The following is a 20002-nucleotide window of genomic DNA, read 5'->3' as shown; positions in this document are numbered from 1 at the left end:
GTGGTCTATAGCAGACTCCCACCACAACATCACCCTTGTTGCTCACGCTTCTAAATTTAGTCCAGAGACTCTCAGGTTTTTCTGCAGTTTTCATACTTGAGCTCTGAGTAGGAACCTTAACCACGTCACATATCTTAATATTGTTCTTTGCTTTTATCATTTTCATGGGGTTTTGTAATGCCTTAAGGAGTCATTTACTTGCCAGAATAAATCTTGAGCTAATAACTTGTTGTGTATCCAGCTTCGAGGAACTGAAAGGCCAGAAGAAGATCTGGTCTTGTATTTTTCCAGCCCAATATGTGGTTTCTAGAAGCATTAAAACTGTGAAAAATCTGAACCCAAGTACAAATGTACATAATGGTACATTTATGTTTCACCTGCCCAGTTCTCCATGCACAATGTGTTGCTACTAGTACTTTATCAGTTGTTCTTTTATGAATAAATACATGGTATTTGGTATATTAAATAAACAGTTCTTCAAAAATATTTCTGGCACAAATTGCCACATTAGAGTAGGCAGCATATACTTCTGATGCTTTGGCTGTTACTGCTGTTTCAAGACGAGTTGCTGTAGTCACACCCTATTCTGTTAGATAACAGCTTGAGGGTAACATTTTGACTCATTGCTTGTCAAGAAAAAGAATTCTGATTTTAATCTATGAGAGGCTGAAGTGTTTGTGCAAAAAGTAACACTAAGTATATGCTTGGTGCCTGGTGTTTGGAAGGGGACAATAGTATGTGTCACCACAGTAACCCTCTATGCCTTTGCTCAGCTGTTCGAATGATATGAATATCATAACGATTAGAAAAAGGCCCAAGCCACAAAGTTCAGATCTAAAGCAGACTTCCAGATCTGAATCTGGCTTGCCCAAAAGCTTGAGGATGCTTGTATCTATAGTTTTTGTTCAGCCCATAATGGAAATAGGGCAGGAGCAAGTTTGAGGGGAGGGTGTTGAGATCCAGAATGTTTTGGTTGATCCTGATCATCCTGTCTGTAATAACAGTTCATTTCTGTACTGTAAGATTCTCATTCTCTCTCTGCAAGACCTGTCAAGTAACCTGGCTTGCACTGGGATTTCTTTGCATATCCATCTGCTTAAAAAAAAAAATTCCCTACAGTTCATAAGGGTGATACTTCCAAATGCATAACTTAGCTCACAAAGAGAGAAAATATTAAAACCATAGTCACTGATTTTCTTCAAAAAGCCTTTTTTTTTTAACCCTCAGGTCCTTTAGGCATCTGTAGCGTTGCTGTCTTTCTTGCATACTTCACCAACCTTCCTGTGTCATATCTCAGCAATGCCTCTCCTCATTTGCTGGAAGTTAAGGTTGCTTTCAGGCATAATTCAAACCCTCCAGACAAAGGAAATAACATGTTTAATAAAACCTTAAAGTAAGAAGGGAAGAGAAAAGTCTCCTGTGTTCCTTGCCACCTAATGCACTCACAGCCTATAAGGGTTACACGTCCAACTTCAACAGACATGAAAAGAAATACACACCCTAAACTTCATCCAACTCACACACTAATGTACAACCGTAACAGTGACCTCATGTCCTGTTGTATAACAGATTGGCACATCTGATCAGCCTTCCTGTGTAGTAGCTCAGCAATGCCTCACTTACTATTTATTTATTTTTACAGATGTCAAGAGCATGTTGTGCATTTTACAAGACAAATAGATAAATGAGCTCCCCACCCAAAAGAACTTACAATCCATCATTAGACAGGACAAGTGTAGGTAGCAGCCAGCTGGAAGGGAAGGAGGAGGAAGACCGGGATTACAGTAAGGAAATCCTCCAGGTACTCAGTTTAGGCAAGTCCACATCATGGTGGTTAAAATAAACGTTTGGATTTTTTAAAACAATTATTATTATTATTGTTTACTCACTTCCTGAATGAGGAGAGGGTAGTGGCTTAGTGGACCAGATTGGCCTACAATTGTTCTGTCTACAATATTGTAGTTTACAATTGGAGATTTCACTTTTTTAGTTTAAATTGAACACCAGTTATAAAACACTGATCAAACGTCTCAAGAATCAGTTTTATGAAATAAATACTGAAGAACCAGAAAGAGGCAAGGTTCTTTTTATGGAATCCATACCCCCTTTTCATGAACTATGGGATCAGTTACATGCACTCATTATTACTTCCGATCCATGATTCCTGTTTCAGTTGTGCATAGCAGTGATGTTGTGAGCACTTGAGTTTTCTGTGGTTACATGCCATATGGGAATACAAACAAGAAATTAGATGGCTCCACAATGGTGTTAGACACAAACTTCAAAATAAATATGTGTATTTCATTGCTAATGGAACAACTGATGTCTACTCAAATTTCTCAGTCACACTTTAAGTAAACCTTTAGAAAAGAATGATCTAGGAAGTTGCAGGACACTAACGTAGCCAAAACAAACACTGCAAAAAGATAAAAGTATAGACCCAAACCTGACACCCGCATGAATAAACAGTAAAGTTACTCTATCTCAAATCATAGTCACAGCAGGGCCGGCTCCAGGCACCAGTGTTCCAAGCAGGTGCTTGGGGCGGCAGTCAGAAAGGGGTGGCAGAGTTTCCGCCGCGGTGGCATATCGGCAGCAGCTTCTCTGTTCCTCCATCCATGGTGGCAATTCGGCGGCAACAGGTTTTTTCACTGCTTGGGGTTGCAAAAACGGTAGAGCCGGCCCTGAGTCACAGCCATTGATTTCAATGGAACTATTTGCATTTAAGGGGAACACAATTTAGCCCTGTATAATAACAAACAAGCTTTGACATAAACTGAAAAAGCAAGAAAATACAGACTGAATTTATCGTTAATTCATTTTGGTTTTGTTTGGATATTGCAGCACATATGGTATTTACATCAGTCAGACTGGTTCCAAAAACCCAACCAAAACTGGCCAGCCTGCTTATTTTGGAAGTTTATGAGGGGTGTCTCCTGCTAAAATGTCCAAAGTGACTTCAATCACATGCTTCAACAGCCAAGTTATAAACCCGTAAGAAAGTGGGTGTGCATGGAAATGGTGACAGAAGATTTTAAATAAAAAACAAACTCGATTTTGCTCAACCTAGCAGTTTGAAAGTGGATGAGCTAAAGAAGTATTTCTCACAATGGTTAAGCTGTGAAATGTATTTGAAAGTACAGGCCACAATCTTCAAACTTGGTTGCCTGAAATTAGGCTCCTAAATAAGTGACCTGACTTCCAGAATTGTTGAGGATGCGTAACTTTGACTGCTGTCAGTGGTTGGCTGCAGTGCGGATTACAGTTGTTGAGCTGAGCTGCATGCATTCTAAAGAGAATTAATACACTGCGTATGGATAGCATAGTTCTTCAAGTCCTTCACCATCTTTGTACCTTCAAATGAGTATGGTGAGATTGGTATTCAGCTACTTCAGGCTTTCCTGGTACATATTCCCTAACAGTAAGCTTTGTACCATTCTGAAGTCAACTATTTTATGTGCATCTGTGTTAAGCCTTGAAAACTGTCTGTTAGCTCATATCTCATACTAGACACGGCTATAAAAGCTGGGCCTGGACTAGCTTGTTCAGTAATGCTTTTCGAGGATGTCAACTGGATTGTGTGCATTTCATCTACATTATTGCATGTTAACACTGTGAGGATCGTCACTGGGGCTCAGCTAATTGAGATTAGTAAAAGGGAGTTGACCTGTATCACAAGTGTAACCCTGGAGAGAGGGTCGAGGAAAACCACGGAGCCTGGAGGAGTAATCTGTATGTGTGCTGAGTGGATTACAAGTATGTTGATCTCAGCAAAATTCAGACTGGAGGAAGAGAAAATATGTACAGTGCGAGAAGGAGCTGTAAGGTAAATATGTTAACTTAGACCAAATCCTGCCCTATATCAGCAAAAGTGTATTTGTGAGTGAAATTGGAGGGCTGGAGCAAAGCAGCCATTCAGAGAGTTCAGGAGCCATTCTGCTGATGCCCTCTTCCTTTCTTTAATACATCTGTGCAGGAGAGGGCAGGCCTTGCCACAGGTTGAAACCCCCAAAATAAATGTAAAACTCTGCCTCCTATATTTGAAACTCTTCACCATACCAGGATAATTTAAAAAGTTTTATGCTATGCTCTGAAAATACATATCAGCAAATGTGCATGAAACCATATGTGTTTTGTTCATAGCTTTGATGTAGAAAATGGCCCGTCATCAGGTCGCAGCCCGTTGGACCCCCAGGCCAGTTCTTCTTCAGGACTTGTATTGCATACCACTTTTCCAGGCCACAGCCAGCGCCGGGAGTCATTTCTTTACAGATCAGACAGTGACTATGACTTATCACCAAAGACTATGTCCAGGAACTCATCTCTTCCAAGTGAACAGTGAGTATGAATCTAATTTACATCATTCATCATAATAATGAGACCAAGCACTTTACGAACATCTCTGTAATCCTCTTAATACCCCAAAGAGGTAATTATGTATTTTATAGAGGGAGAACCTGAGGCAAAGTGTTTTTTATTAAACAACACAGGCCAAATCAGGAGTTCATGACCCCCAGCTATGTGCTCACAAGACTCAATGTTTTAGCCTATTAAATAAATGTTTCCCAGCTAGTAGAAAAGCATTGCAAATCAATGTTCTGAAATAGCGTTGTTGTTTACTTGTTACTTGTATGAAAATTAGTTCTTTTTTTAATAGATGAGGTTTATTGTTATTTTCAGCCAAATTACCTAAATCACTTACCTTATATTTCAAATATATTCGTATGTTTTTATATGATATTTTGGTTTTTTGTAATGTATGGTTAATATAATACAGTGAAGACCATGTTAGCAAACATGTATAGATGGATGGATAGACAGGATTGGTACAAAATATGTCATGTAGATTAAATAGGTTTACTTGATTTGCAGTGCTTTAGTTTAAAGTGCACATTTTAACATTTTTCTGTTGCCTTTTTCTTGGTGGCTTGGTAGAAGACCACATGTCACTGGAGAAACTGGCCTCATTAGACACACCTTTCTATGCTTTAAATGAAGGCAGGTAACCAAACCTATGTGCCAGTAATTATATTCCAGGAACTGAATGCCTCTTAATGGGCAAAGGCCTCAATATTCATAACGTTATATGAAGGGAAAAAATTGAGATAATTTTTCAAATGAATTTAATTCTGGGGAAAGGTGCCAGAAATTGAAGATTCTTTCTATAGATCAGATCGAGCATGAGACTGCTGCAGTCCCGGTTTCCCCATGCAGCTCTGTTCACGTTCCCATGACCAGCAGGAACTGTCTCAAGGCAGCTCAGCTACTGGAGGGTAGTTCATTCTTCATGTCTAATCAGTTTTTAGTCTCGCTACAGAGACTACCAAGGCTATGCCAACTAGTGCCAACCGTGAGGGCAGGTTTTATGATAGAACTCCTGTTTGAGACCGTGAACTCATTTCATGGGTCAGTTAAGTAGCCACCCAATGGTGGTTATTGAAGACGAGATTGGATCTGCTGACCTTGCACACAGTGTCTATATCCAATTACCAGTTGGCATTAATTTATAAAATAGGTGGTGGTTTCATAAGAAATAGTCTCATAATTAGAAACGGGGGGCAGTAAATAGGTGAAGTATAATGGATTATAGTGTGTTTTTGTTTTTCATGAGTGTGAAGGATCTCTCAGACTTCTGTAGCATTTTAATGGAAGCTTATAGGATTTGTATAAGTATTTCTAAAGGACCTTGTAGAGTACCATAGTAATTACTGTTGGAGGGGATATATAAACCTTAGACACAAAAGTTTCAAAATTAATTAAAGGTATTGGGGCTTTATTTCATTTCTAAATATTAACTTATTGCCTATTTTAGAGCAGAAATTAAGCCCTGTACAGTCCTGAAAAATTGGTATTAATGCACACACAGGAAATTATGTATAAATGCCATGACCTCAGAAAATAAGAACATTGGATATATGTGGTGTTATCAGGAACATGTATAAATTCAAAATTTCAGGCATGGGCTCTTAATGTGAGAGCAAATAAATTTACAAATTAAGAACAGCACTTATTCTCCATTAAGTTCAAAAGCTCTCTTTTTTTCTCTAAAAACAAAGTTAAAAAGATTATTATATATTATATGAATTATAAATATTTTATAGTGTAGTAGAAATCTAAAAGTTAGAAAGATGGTCCAGCTATCATGAGAAATACCTACCAAAAAATCTCTAGCTATAGTTAGCATTTAGAAAATATTTACATAAGAGACTGTAACATCTCTAAATTATGTAAATAATATATTATAAGCTAATAATATGTTTTACATTTGACAAAAAATATAATTATCTGCTGAAGCAAAAGGATTTTTTGTAATGGCTAAGGTCAATCAATGCAAATCTGCATACTAAAGTATGTGTACTATAAAAAGCTTGGCATGATATGTACTCAACTGGATAAAATGCTCAGTACATATTTAGTTGATTATAAATACAAATACATAATATTTACCAAAACCCCCCACCAAAGATAGTAATGCATTTTGCACAGTACATATTCTCTAATCTTCCATGATGAAAATCTACAGACAAGAAACAATGTTTAAATAACATTAAAGGCTGTGACACAAATCAACAAAAGCCAGGAAATTCAAAGATGACCTTTACTCAGACCGTTATGCTTTTTTTTCCATCACAGTATGAGTGAGCCACCTTATCCTTGAATTTCCTGGCATTTATTGCCTTGTGTTACCAAAACTGAGCAGTTTTTCCAGCTTCAGTTATTTTTTGTCTGTGAACATGCACAGTGACTAGGGGACATTTCCATTAGGAGCAAGCTTTTATGTAATTTAAAGAAACAGTACGTGTAGTAAAGATTTATTTTTGAATAGTGGGGCTATTTGAGAAAACATTGCATTGTAAAATACTCTTTTTCCCATTTGAAATTAAACTGTGTTTGATATAAATATTTATATTTGCTCATAAATGTTAAGGAGACAGTTTTTAGTTCCAGCCTTGAGTTTTGCTTACATAAATCAGGCAGTTGAATATCCAGCTTCCCAATTTGAATATGCATATATTGTGTTTGTGTGCACTGAATGGGTGCCCACCCACTTTAGTAGATGCATCCATTTGCTAGCAAGCAAAAGTAGCAGCACAAAATAAAAGACTAGCATAATGCTTGGTTTGGCTGTCTGTACATTAATGATTACATTCTGTGCAGAATTTTTACATCATACAATTTGATGAGTATGTGTATGTACTGTACTAAAATACTGATAATTATTCTCTGACATACAATGATTCACACTTTTTTTTTTCATTTATTTTAGACATGGAGATGACCTGATTGTTACACCTTTTGCACAGGTAAATTTCAAATAGTCTCTTTGTTTAGACTATAATATCATAGACAAATTGAATGGAATAGAAAGTTGTCCTTCAGCATCTATGCTCCTGTATTAATACATATATTGAAAATGTGCATGTTTGTAAAATATTATATGTTTTTGTTTACTTTAGGTCCTGGCAAGTTTACGAAGTGTGAGAAATAACTTTACGTTATTGACAAATTTGCATGGAACATCAAACAAGTAAGCTTTCTGCTTTTAATTAAATTCATTGTTAAGTACAATATCTACATCTTGGGCCAGATTTTCAATCTGAATTCAATCCAGCTTCCCTTTGTTCAGGCAAAGGTTTCTACCTGCTAAGAACTGTCTGTAGTTTTGGCCATGGGATGAACTTAAAGAAAAATATTCATATTTAGATCATAACCTCTTTGGTTCGGGACTGTCTATTACTCTTTGTTTGCCTGATGCAGGGAGACCCAAATTCTTGGTTGGTCCCCAGGCATTACTGTAATAAACATAATTACTACTACTAATATGTCTAACTACTAATATTTCTGCTTGTTATTCAGTGCATATGCTGGAAAACTGGCCCATTGTGAGAGTATCTAATGCAGAGGCATGAGTACGTTTTAATATTTAGAAAATTACCCGTTAGCTCATTTGTATGGTACTTCAAACCTTAGCAACTAGATGGCGAACTTCACTGTAATTCATGTCAAATAAAGTTGTACAAATATAAATCTCAGGATGAGAAAATTACTGGCAGTACATTTGGGGGTATATTTTATTATGGCATTTACATTTCTTAGTATTGATTGTATGTGAATATTGGTATTTGAAAACCAGAAAATTTGATTATATTTAATGGTGAACGAAATGCAGAGTTCTCCTATCTGGTGCAGATAAGTCTCTAAAGTTGGAATGCAAATAGAAAGCTTATCAGCACCTTTGGAAGTCTTGTTCCTCTTCTTTGTTTCCCATCCTTGGCCATTCCTTCTCCATCTGTTCTTGCCCATCAGTTGGCTCCTTCCCTTTTATTTTCATTTCTTCCCCTTTCCCCAACCTGCCTGCTGCCATCACTGCCTCTCTTCATCTGAAAACAATGCACTGGCTCTCAGGTGACTGAGCCGAATGGAGCAGCTGGAGCTGATGGCCCTTTTGTGTGTGTGAAGGCAGAGAACAGCCTTGGAACAAAGCAGCCCAGGAGCCACTGCTGCTTTAAGAGGGAGAAGAAGGGATTCAGGAGCGGAGCAGCCCAAACAATATTAACTGTCCGTTCCAGTAGGGAAGTAGGGGGAAGGCAGAAAAGCCCGGGTACTGCTGCTCTTTGGTAAGGCTGGAGCAAGGGCACAGAGTGGCTGAAGATAGAGCAGTTCCCAGGAAGGAGACAGGTGGGACGTCATCCTGTGCTGAGCCTAGAAGGATATCCCAGGAAGCCTGCAGAGCCTAATTTTTTTATTATTAGTAGTGGTAGTAGTAGCAGTATTAAGCTTCTGCCTGCAGTTTCCAGCAGCAACAGCAGAGAGCACCAGTGTGATTCTTCCAGCACAGGGGACTGTTTTTCTCTCCCCATCCTACCTTGGACCTATCCATAATTTAATGCTGCCCCTGGAAAGGGCTTGGTCTTTGAGAGGAGCGGGAGGTCTATACAGTGAGGGGCCTGAGCTCCGACCTGCATTCTAAGCTATCATAGGCTGAACCCAGGCCCTCCTCTCCTTTCCTTTTTCCTTGCCCAGGAGGCAAAGAACAAGCCTTTTCCCAGAATGCCAGCCTCGAGGAGTAGGAGGAGGAGAAAAAGCTCCTGGCCTCAAGGAGAGTGGGAGAGAAGAACCCGCTGGTTCCTGGTGGGCAGAATCTCCCAAGAGAGAGGGGCTGGATGTAATTGGGTACAGAGGGGAATGCTGAGTGGTGGTGAGCAATTGTAAAGGGGCAAATGATGGACTCGAGTGATTTGTTGGAAAGTCTGGGGAGCAAGAGGAAGTGATGCTGCACACTAGTGTCTTCAGAAAGAGAGAACCATGCACTGGAAAGTGCTCCTGGGACTGACTTCTGATCCCACTTACTCTCTGTCCTCGACTGAGCTAACTCTTCATCTGTCTGCAGTGCTGCCCCTAACTCAGTAACCTTATCTGGCATGATAAACAGGAAAAAAGGTTAAGTAGGAGGGGAGGAAGAAATAATATTTATAAACTATCATTTTAAAAAGATGAGTTATCATCCAGTTTCCCACTCTGGATTTCCCAGCCTTTTATCAGGAGCACAGTGTGCTGTTTCACACCCAGGCCCATTAGTCACATTTGACTAATCTGTAATACTGACCAGCATCATTTTCAGTCATTTATTAAAGAAACTGTTCCTCTAGTTCTTTATGTACACGCGCACATACACACGAGCTAGAGAGGCAGTTTCATTAGTAGATGACTGAAAACAAGATATAATATGAGATGGAAAATATATTTGCCAGTAAAATCCAGAGTAGTACATACAATAAACTTAATTTTAAATCTAAAGTGCTCAGCATGTTAATTTTCATTTTAAGATATTTTTTTTCTGATGTGGAGTAGAAAGCATTGGAACCAAGTAAAATGTTCTTTTAACCCTCTTGTCCTGAACATTTTCCATCTTGCTTAGCATTTTATATTGCCCCAGTCATAGTGATCATTTGTTTCTGTGTTCTGCTTTGAAATAGCCACTTCATATGAAGTCACCATTAATATCACTTCTGGGTTAGCCAGGGGTATCGTTGAAAAGTACTATCTGGTAGGTCCTTGGAATTTCGCTCTTGAAATTGTCTGTTTTAGGTGACACCTATTAAGGTTCCCTAACATTTTCTGACACAGCATCCCACTTTCATTTGCATATAGCTTTGAAAACTTTAAACTTGCAGAGTAAAATTTCCCATGCTTTATGTTTGCCTCTGTTGTATTTTTATTATTATTATTATTATTATTATTATTATTTAAAGTTTTAAACAGTTCAGCCATTTTCAAGAGGTGGGATAGTTAAAAATTGATAGTTCTGGTTAGGTTTTTAAAAAGGGTTTCAGATCATTTTTTGAACACCTGTAGAATCTCAAAGGTTTGGAGTCGCAATCTGCAGTTCAGCAGGGGTGGCAACCTTGAAGTCGGAGAGGTGTCTTTCCTTGTTTCTGTGAATATAATCCCAGATTGGTCTGATTTATAAACCATGGAAAATCATCATTTGCACAGCTAAAGTAGAACTTATTCACTTAAAACATTATATATCAAACATTCCAAATTTCTTCCCAGGACCTGTGTACTTTCTGCATTGTTTCCAAACAACTGCACAGAACGGGACATAGGCAGAATGCATCCAGACCCTGCTCCTCCCCATCAAAATATCCTTTGGCTAAGAGGGAGGAACACTGGGCTCGTGCAATTTTATATCCGGGATGAGTTAGTATTATGGAGCTGTAGGTCCCTTTTTCAGCAAACTTAGGTGGTTTGCCTTTTCACCACTAGGTTGTGATAGAAGCCAGGATGAAAATAACATGGAGTTTTGCTACTTACATGGGGAAGCAGAATTATGACAATTTTGCAGGGATGGTGACTGTGCCCTTAATTAACAGGAATTTACCCCTTTTCAAAGAGGGTTGTGATTTGGGGCCAGATTTTCCAATGAATTTAGGAGTCAGATTTTCAAGTGCTCAGCACAGACAGTTGGGGGCAGATTTTCAAAATAATTTAGCATCCAACATGCTCCCCAAAATGCTGAACTCTTCTGAGAATCTAGTTACATATTTAAATTTCCCACATGGGAGCTGAACTCTTGAAAATCTGACTGTTTTGTGGGTGCTGAGCCCTTCTGGAAATTCTGGTTGTAGGGATTATTTTGGTCCCCCCTTGCCTCTGGAATACTAGGTGACATTGGCTAAAAATGACTTTTTCCATGTATGCTTCGGAAAAAGATTGCACCATTTCTCTCTAATGTGAACCTTGCCAGGTCATCTAGCTCTTCGTGACCTCCAGAGTTACCTAGATCTTTGTGACCTGCAGATTGGATTACAGTAATGTGCCCTACTTGAGGAGCGTGAAGCTAGAACTGTAGCTGAATGAAGCAGCTCACTTGGGGTTTTATCTTCAGGGAGCACGTTACACTAGTGCTCCAAAGACATCACTGACTCCTTATTTGCTTTCAGGTGGAGTTTAAGGTGTGGAAAGTGATCTTTAAAGCCATATAAGGCTTGCATTTCCCAAGAGACAGGTCTTGATTCAGGAGTTAAATGTCCCCATTTGTTGGAGAGAACCCAAGTTTGCTGACCTTCAGGGCATTTCTGAGCTAGCGGGATGATTGTGGCAAAGGTAGTGAGGGTTGATGGTACTGATCTTTTTGTAGCTAATTGGTGTATGTTCTGTTCATAATTTATGTATGTGTAGCTGGGAGGCATGAGATGTGTGGATTTTTTAAAACTAAAAAGAGAGAGATTCCAAATTGTTCATCAATCACTAATTTCACTTTGCAGTGTTTTGGGATTCTAGTGAGCATGAAAGATATTTCATACCTAAAGAAGAAGGCAACCCACATTTATACAGTATTATCATTACAAACAACGTTTTATTCCTTATTCCTCCACAGGAGGTCTCCAGCAGCAAGTCAGCCGCCAGTCTCCAGAGTTAGCCTGCAAGGTATGAATGTGATTTGTAATCACTTGAAAGTTTCAATGTAAACTGTACGTCCCTTGTTATATATCATACTGTTAAAACCGTGATCTCTTATTTTATAAGATAACTTGCCTGATTCTCCTCTCTCACTGATGTAAATTAGGTATACGTAATCAGGCCCATATTTTTTTATATATATATATTTTTGTTCTTATTTTTACCCTTTATGTGCAAGAAGAACATTGTAATTTTGGGTGGTCTGCCACAGATGCAGAAGGTAATTAATTTGTTATCGTTAGGATTCCCTATTCTGTATAGGCCTGGACAGGCCCTGTTTGACAAAACTTAAACAGGTTCAGACATAGCTATATTTTTGACATTTGTTTTAATTTCAGTTTGTTTCCACTGGAACTGCATAAGAGCTAAAATCAAAAGTTAAATCCTGAAGACCTTTTTCAGGCAAAATTTCTATTGTCTTCATTAGGATGTTCTGGCGTGTTTTAAAAAAAATCTTTTATTCAGTGACAAAGAGAGAGAGTGCATGCCAGTGCATTGAATTAATTCTTATTGAAACACATGTAGTTTATTGTCCGAATTACCTCAAAGCAGTGTTCAGGCTTAGAGAATATTATAGAAGTTTCATGGACACAATGATTCATGACTGTTGAAGATGGATGCCCCATTTGCTGCTGTTGTAGGTAATTGTTATTGAACGCTGCACCTTCTTGCTACAGAGTAATAGTCCCTATATTAGCAAAAGGTTTCATTTAGCCGTTACTGTCAAGGCTGACCCTATGCTGTTTGCTGCTCTGTGTGTTCACCTCCCTTTCCCCACCCTCCACTAATCTCTTGAATCCCACCCCAAGTTTTATAGGGTTATTTAACATTTTCCCATTAATATTTCTCTGATTGTGGTTTTAGATTCACTTTTTCCCCTTTATGTATGTATGATCCTTCTTTTCCCCTTTTCCTTCACTCTGTCTTGGTGAATCTTTTCCTCCTTTTTGTCTTCCTGTTTTCCTCAGAAAAATTTCTCTTAGTGTATACTTTTCCATTATTGCAATTCCCTCTGTCCATCCCACTTTCCCCAGGTTTAGTTTTTACCAGTCTCTCTGCCTGCCTCTCTCTCTCTCTCTCTCTCTCTCTCTCCTTCCCCGTCAGCGCCTCCTTTCTTTTTTTCACTTTCCAAATATTCCTATTATATACCCTAACTGCTCCCCTACACTTGTACCCCATCACTCAGACTTGTGCACACACGCTTCGTCCCGCTCAGAGACCAGCGCAGAGGGGTTCGGGGTCCTCTATGGTCTTGGAGGAAAATAATATTAAGACAAGTCTCCAGGAGGAGTGCACCAATCAGGGCTCAGCTGAGCTCACACTGCTGGGGTTAGTCTTAGTCCACGCAGAGCAAAGTGAGTCCTAATCAGTAGTTCAGCACTTGTTCTACCACAGTCTCTGCTGGGGTTGGGGGCAGATGGGAGAGGAGTGTGCAGTGGCTGCTTTGGAGCAAAAGAGGAGCAGCAAAGGGAGGCAGAGGGTGAGAGTAAGCCTTGTGGGTGACAGGAGAGCAACGGGACATAGGTGAAGAAGCAGGGAGAGGGATCAGCTGCTGGAGTGTGGGAGGCAGAAGGAGGAAGCTGCATCTTAAAGGGGATTTGTTTATTTTTGCCAGGTTTGTTTATTGTCTATCCCCCCTCCAGTCCCCTTCTTGCCAACCTAAGCAGCAGCATGGTGCACCTGTTTGCAGCACATGAAGCTTTATTTCCTACCAATAAACAGATGTAGATGTAGAACTATTCATTCGTAATATTTTATCTTCTCGTTTTCAGTAATTATGCTCAAGGAGTGACTACTAAAGGGTGATCTTCGTATTGGGTGCAATTCAGTGGCGGCTGGATTAATAGCTAACATAGTCATTTGATTTTTCCTAATATGATCCATATTTTGTGGTATATAAATATTTATTATATTTGAGATTTTTCTGGTAGGTTAGTCAAAAAATAACTAACGCCTCTAATGCGAAAGCCTCCAATGCAGTGTTCACATATGATCTTAAACTCCTTCTCATTTGCTCACTGTTATATTCACAGCATTCAGATAGGATTAAGAGGAACACAATTCACCACTTTTATCTGTAAATTATGGTTTTAGTAGGACTTTTGTCTCATATTCCTTATGAGAAAGTCCTATGCAATTTAATAGAGAATGATAACCTTACCATAGAATTTTTTTATACCACTTATAGAATCTTACAGCAAGGAGATCATTCCCTGTTCAATTCTGTACATATTTAGAGTAATTTCTATAGACCCCTATTTCTGCATTTACAGAGAAATTATATGGATTTGCACTGTTGCCAACTCTTGAGATTTTATCATGAGCCTCATGTTATTTGGCATTTTGCTGAAAGCCCCAGATTTTTATGAATCTTTCTGTTCGGGGTTTTTGTTTTTTTTTCCTGGCCCTCATGGTTCTGGAGAAAAGCATGAAAACATGAACACTAAAAACTCAAAAACCAGAAGACAAATGAAAAGAGCCCTAACATTTATTTTTAAACCTCTCTCATGATTTTTGAATGCTTGGGGTTGATAATACAGATATTACGACATTTATCTTACATTCAGATAACTTATGCTAGACATAAAAGCATATCTTGGTATTTATCCATGATATGAAGGCGACGTGCGTTTTATCATCAGTATGTGGAATTTATTTTTATCTTCGTATTACAAAAGGGCAGTGAAGGAAAATTGTGCCTTATTTTAGTGTTTCGTTAATTTTGAAGCAGGTGGGCAAGTACGGCCGAATCCAGTGATCACTGAAGTCAGTGAGTCTCATCATGAACTTCATGATAAGCTGGCTTTGGATGAGACCCTCAAAGAAAATATAAGGCATATTCTAGTATACTTTAAGTAAAACATAATGATTGTGGGTACATTTAGGAAATATTTTTGAGCTCCAGATGGGAAATGATGTGATTACCCACAGGCACGTGCTGGCTGCCACTTCCTGCAGCTCCCATTGGCCAGGAACGGCGAACTGCAGTCACTGGGAGCTGTGGGGAGCCATGCCTGCGGATGGTCAGCGTAAACAAAATGTCTCGAGGCCTTCCATCGGATTTCCCTGATGGGCCGCGTGTCAAAGGTTACCGAACCCTGGTGTAGCAGAATGCTTAGAGCTCTTAGCTAAATTCAATTTCAGGTGATTTTGCCAAAGAATTTACTGAAGTACTGTAGTTTTGTTCAAATATCACTTAGGGCTTAGGCAATCCCTTTGTGAACAGAGTAGAATATCAAATCCTATAGATTGAAGATCATAGAATAATAGAAGATTAGGGTTGGAAGAGATCTTAGTAGGTCATCTAGTCCAACCCCAGGCTCAAAGCAGGACCAACTCCAGCTAAATCATCCCAGCCAGGGCTTTGTCAAGCCAGGCCGAAAAACCTCCATGGATGGAGATTCCACCACTTCCCTAGGTAACCCATTCCAGTGCTTCACCACCCTCCTAGTGAAATAGTTTTTCCTAGTATCCAACCTAGACCTCCCCCACTGCAGCTTGAGACCATTGCTCCTTGTTCTGTCAACTGCCACCACTGAGAACAGCCGAGCTCCATCCTCTTTGGAACCTCCCTTCAGGTAGTTGAAGGCTGCTGTCAAATCCCCCCTCACTCTTCTCTTCTGCAGGCTAAATAAGCCCAATTCCCGCAGCCTCTCCTCATAAGTCATGTGCCCCAGTCCCCTAATCATTTTTGTTGCCCTCCGCTGGACTCTCTCCAATTTGTTCACATCCTTTCTGTAGTGGGGGGACCAAAACTGGATTCAGTACTCCTGATGTGACTTCACCAGTGCTGAATAGAGGCGAATAATCACTTCCCTCGATCTGCTGGCAATGCTCCTACTAATGCAGCCCAATATGCTGTTATGCTTGGCAGCAAGGACACACTGTTGACTCATATCCAGCTTCTCATCCACTGTAATCCCCAGGTCCTTTTCTGCAGCACTGTCGCTTGGCCAGTCGGTCCTCAGCCTGTAGCAGTGCATGGGATTCTTCCATCATAAATGCAGGACTCTGCACTTGTCCTTGCTGAACCTCATCAGATTTCTTTTGGCCCAATCCTCCAATTTTTCTAGGTCACTCTGAACCCTATCCCAGCATATCTACCTCTCCCCACAGCTTAGTGTTATCTGCGAACTTTCTGAGGGTGCAATCCATCCCATCATCCAGATCATTAATAAAGATGTTGAACAAAACCGGCCCCAGGACAGACCCTGTGACACTCTGCTTGATACTGTCTGCCAACTTAGACATCGAGCCATTGATCACTACCCGTTAAGCCTGACGATCTATCCAGCTTTCTATCCACCTTGTTGTCCATTCATCCAATTCATACTTTTTTAACTTGCTGGCAAGAATACTGTGGGAGACCATATCAAAAGCTTTGCTAAAGTCAAGGTATATCATGTCCACTACTTTCCCCATATCCAAAGAGCCAGATGTCCACACTTCTACTGTCAGAAGGTCCCAGCATCAACGTGATGAGAATGGACAACAGCACTGACACACAGAAGGAAGTCTCAGAGGTCGCTATTCCTACCTACATGCCTCCAGCTTTCATCCAGACCACACCACACAATCCATTGTCTACAGCCAAGCTCTAGGATATAACCGCATGTGCTCCAACCCCTCAGACAGAGAAAAACACCTACAAGATCTCTGTCAAGCATTTTTACAACTATAATACCCACCTGCTGAAGTGAAGAAACAGATTGACAGAGCCAGAAGAGTACCCAGAAGTCACCTACTACAGGACAGGCCCAACAAAGAAAATAACAGAATGTCACTAGCCATCACCTTCAGCCCCCAACTAAAACCTCTCCAATGCATCATCAAGGATCTACAACCTATCCTGAAGGATGACCCATCACTCTCACAGATCTTGGGAGACAGGCCAGTCCTTGCTTACAGACAGCCTCCCAACCTGAAGAAAATACTCACCAGCAACCACACACCACACAACAGAACCACTAACTCAGGAACCTATCCTTGCAACAAAGCCCGTTGCCAACTGTGTCCACATATTTATTCAGGGGACACCATCATAGGGCCTCATCACATCAGCCACACTATCAGAGGCTCGTTCACCTGCACATCTACCAATGTGATATATGCCATCATGTGCCAGCAATGCCCCTCTGCCATGTACATTGGTCAAACTGGACAGTCTCTACATAAAAGAATAAATGGACACAAATCAGACATCAAGAATTATAACATTCAAAAACCAGTTGGAGAACACTTCAATCTCTTTGGTCACTCGATTACAGCCCTAAAAGTTGCAATTCTTCAACAAAAAAACTTCGAAAACAGACTCCAAGGAGAGACTGCTGAATTGGAATTAATTTGCAAACTGGATACAATTAACTTAGGCATGAATAGAGACTGGGAGTGGATGGGTCATTACACAAAGTAAAACTATTTCCCCATGTTTATTCCCCCCTATCCTCCTCTCCCCCCTCCCCCCACTGTTCCTCAGACGTTCTTGTCAATTGCTGGAAATGGCCCACCTTGATTATCACTACAAAAGGTTTCCTCCTTCCCTCTCCCTCCCCTCCCCCCCGCTTTCCTGCTGGTAATAGCCCACCTTAATTGATCACTCCCTTGTTACAGTGTGTATGGTAACACCCATTGTTTCATGTTCTCTATGTATATAAATCTCCCCACTGTATTTTCCACTGAATGCATCCGATGAAGGGAGCTGTAGCTCACAAAAGCTTATGCTCAAATAAATTTGTTAGTATCTAAGGTGCCACAAGTACTCCTTTTTTTTTAGTCAAAAAGTGTAATTTAAAGTACAAGGTTTAGAGAGAGGGGGATTATTCCTCCTGTCAGATGGATCGTGGATTAGAATGGCACCCAGAGGATTTATTGTCCATGTTTCCCATGTAAACTCTGTGGGTTGAATCCTAGCCCTGCGGAAGTCAAGTGGAATTTTGCCATTGACTTCAGTGGGGCCAGGATTTAATCCCATGTTGCTTAGTGCTTATGCCATCGGTTTTACCAACTTTACCCTATCTGTCCACCCCAGAGGTGAAAGTAAGTCGAGTGACTTAACTGTACGCTGGGGCCAGCTCTGGTCCCCGAAAGGGGCGGGGCCTAGGGCGGAAGGGGTGGGGCTGCGGGGGTCAGAGCCAGCCCCAACCCACCCTGTAAGGTAAGTGCCCGCCCCTCCTCCTTCTCCTCATCATCCTCCGCCCTTCCCCCACCGGGGTAGCAGCAGCAGCCCAGGGCTCTGGGGGCTCCCCTGCTTCTACTGCCCCGGTCCTTTAATTAGCCGCCGGAGCCCTGGGGAAGCGGTGGGACTCCAGCGGCTATTTAAAGGACCAAGGCAGCTAGAGTCCCTGACTTTTAAATAGCCCCTGGAGCTCCTGCTACCTCAGGGCTCTGGGGGCTATTTAAAGGGCCTGCGGCTCCCCTGCTTCTACTGCCCAGCCCTTTAAATAGCCCCTGGAGCTCTGGAGTAGCGGTGGTGGGGCTCTGGCGGCTATTTAAAGGGTCAGGGCGGTAGAAGCAGGGGAGCCCCAGGCCCTTTAAATAGCTGCCAGAGCCCCACAGCCGCTATGGAGCTCTGGAAGCAATTTAAAGGGCCTGGGGCTCCAGGCACTGCTGGGAGCCCCAGGCCCTTTAAATTGCCCCCTGGGGACAGGGCCGGCTTTAGGATTTTTGCTGCCCCAAGCAAAAAAAATTTTGGTCACCCCCGCTTTTTTTGTGTGTCCCCCCGCCCCTGGCTCCCCCACAACTCTGCCCCTTCCCAACCCTTTCCCCAAATCCCGGGCCCCACCTCCTCCCCTGGGCGTGCCGCATTTTCCCCCACCCTAGCTGACCTCCACTCTGCCTGCTCCCCGGAGCAGAGGTGAGCGAGGGTGTGTGTGGGAGGCGCAGGAAGTAACAGGGGGGTAGAGGAACCGCTCCCCACCCCAGCTCGCCTCCGCTCCACCACCGCCACCTCCCCCGAGCGCACTGCCGCTCGGCTTCTCCTTCCTCCCTGCCAGGCTTGCCGCGCGAAACAGCTGTTTCGCGCGCGGCAAGCCTGGGAGCAAGGGGGGGGAAGCGGAGCGGCGGCACGTTCAGGGGAGCAGGCGGAGGCGGAGCAGAGGGGAGCTGGGGCGGCGGGGGCACATTTCTAGGGGCGGCCTGGCTGGCGCCAGAACGCCACCCCGAGAAATGTGCCGCCCCAAGCACCTGCTTATTTTGCTGGTGCCTAGAGCCGGCCCTGCCTGGGGAAGCCGGGCTGCCCCAGTACAGTGCACCGGCTCTTGCTGGTACACCGTACCGGCTTACTTTCGTCTCTGGTCCACCCCCCAATCAGATAAGTGAAGTGAAGATAGACTAGAGATTAGGTAAGTAAATTAAATAGTATTTTTAGGGAAGCATTCTTGAGTAGGAAGACTTCACTAGATTTTATTTGGTTTCCATGCCAGTGTAACATCAACAGACCCCAGTCGTCGGTGGGCATGATTGAACCTGGGACCTCTGTAGCTAAATACACGAGCCTCTGCTGCATGAGCTAAAAGCTATATCACAGTTAGCTCAGGCTGTAGAGCAGACTCATTACTCTCTCTCTCTAAGTGGTCTCAGTGCCACTAGATAGGACAGAACATCTCACCCAGAAAGTGTGTGGGTTACACCAGGACTTTGTACCCCATATAAAGATTTCCAATCATACATTCTGGTTTTAAGCTATGAGAGACAGAAAGAGTAGACTCATAAAAAAAATAATTTTCATTTTGTTAGTCCCCAAAGACCTATGTGGAATTGTCTACATGAAGTCATCCAAGTCAAACAGGTTGACCAGGTACAGAAACTGGTTCTGTAATATTTCATTGGCTTTTGTGAATGGAAGGACACAGAGTAGTTGGCAAGACTTCTCCCAAATATACCCCTTCCTATTAATTTCATAATACTAATCCAGTGTTATCCAATCTAAATGAAGTTTCAGGGTCTCCGTCTTCCCTCCCTCTGTCCTTCTCTATGACCATTTGATAGTCCCCTCTTTTCCTCAACTTCTCCAGAACCATTCTTCTTCCCATAAGCC

General features: G+C 41.6%; 1 protein-coding gene across 2 annotated transcripts in view; it reads left to right on the top strand.

Annotated features, from left to right (window-relative positions):
* PDE4B (phosphodiesterase 4B) overlaps positions 1-20002 on the top strand; it is a 353352-nt gene that overhangs the window by 257004 nt on the left and 76346 nt on the right. For both annotated transcript variants that reach the window (XM_077823896.1, XM_077823897.1), the window contains 4 exons: positions 4144-4338; positions 7268-7304; positions 7458-7528; positions 11885-11934. In XM_077823896.1, the coding sequence (XP_077680022.1) occupies positions 4144-4338; positions 7268-7304; positions 7458-7528; positions 11885-11934 (353 nt within the window). The remainder of the gene's footprint in view (positions 1-4143; positions 4339-7267; positions 7305-7457; positions 7529-11884; positions 11935-20002) is intronic.

The sequence above is a fragment of the Eretmochelys imbricata genome, chromosome 8 (genome assembly GCF_965152235.1).
Source record: "Eretmochelys imbricata isolate rEreImb1 chromosome 8, rEreImb1.hap1, whole genome shotgun sequence".
Lineage (NCBI taxonomy): Eukaryota > Metazoa > Chordata > Testudines > Cheloniidae > Eretmochelys > Eretmochelys imbricata.
Note: the sequence above shows the minus strand (reverse complement) of the source record. Positions and strands in the feature narration are given on the sequence as shown.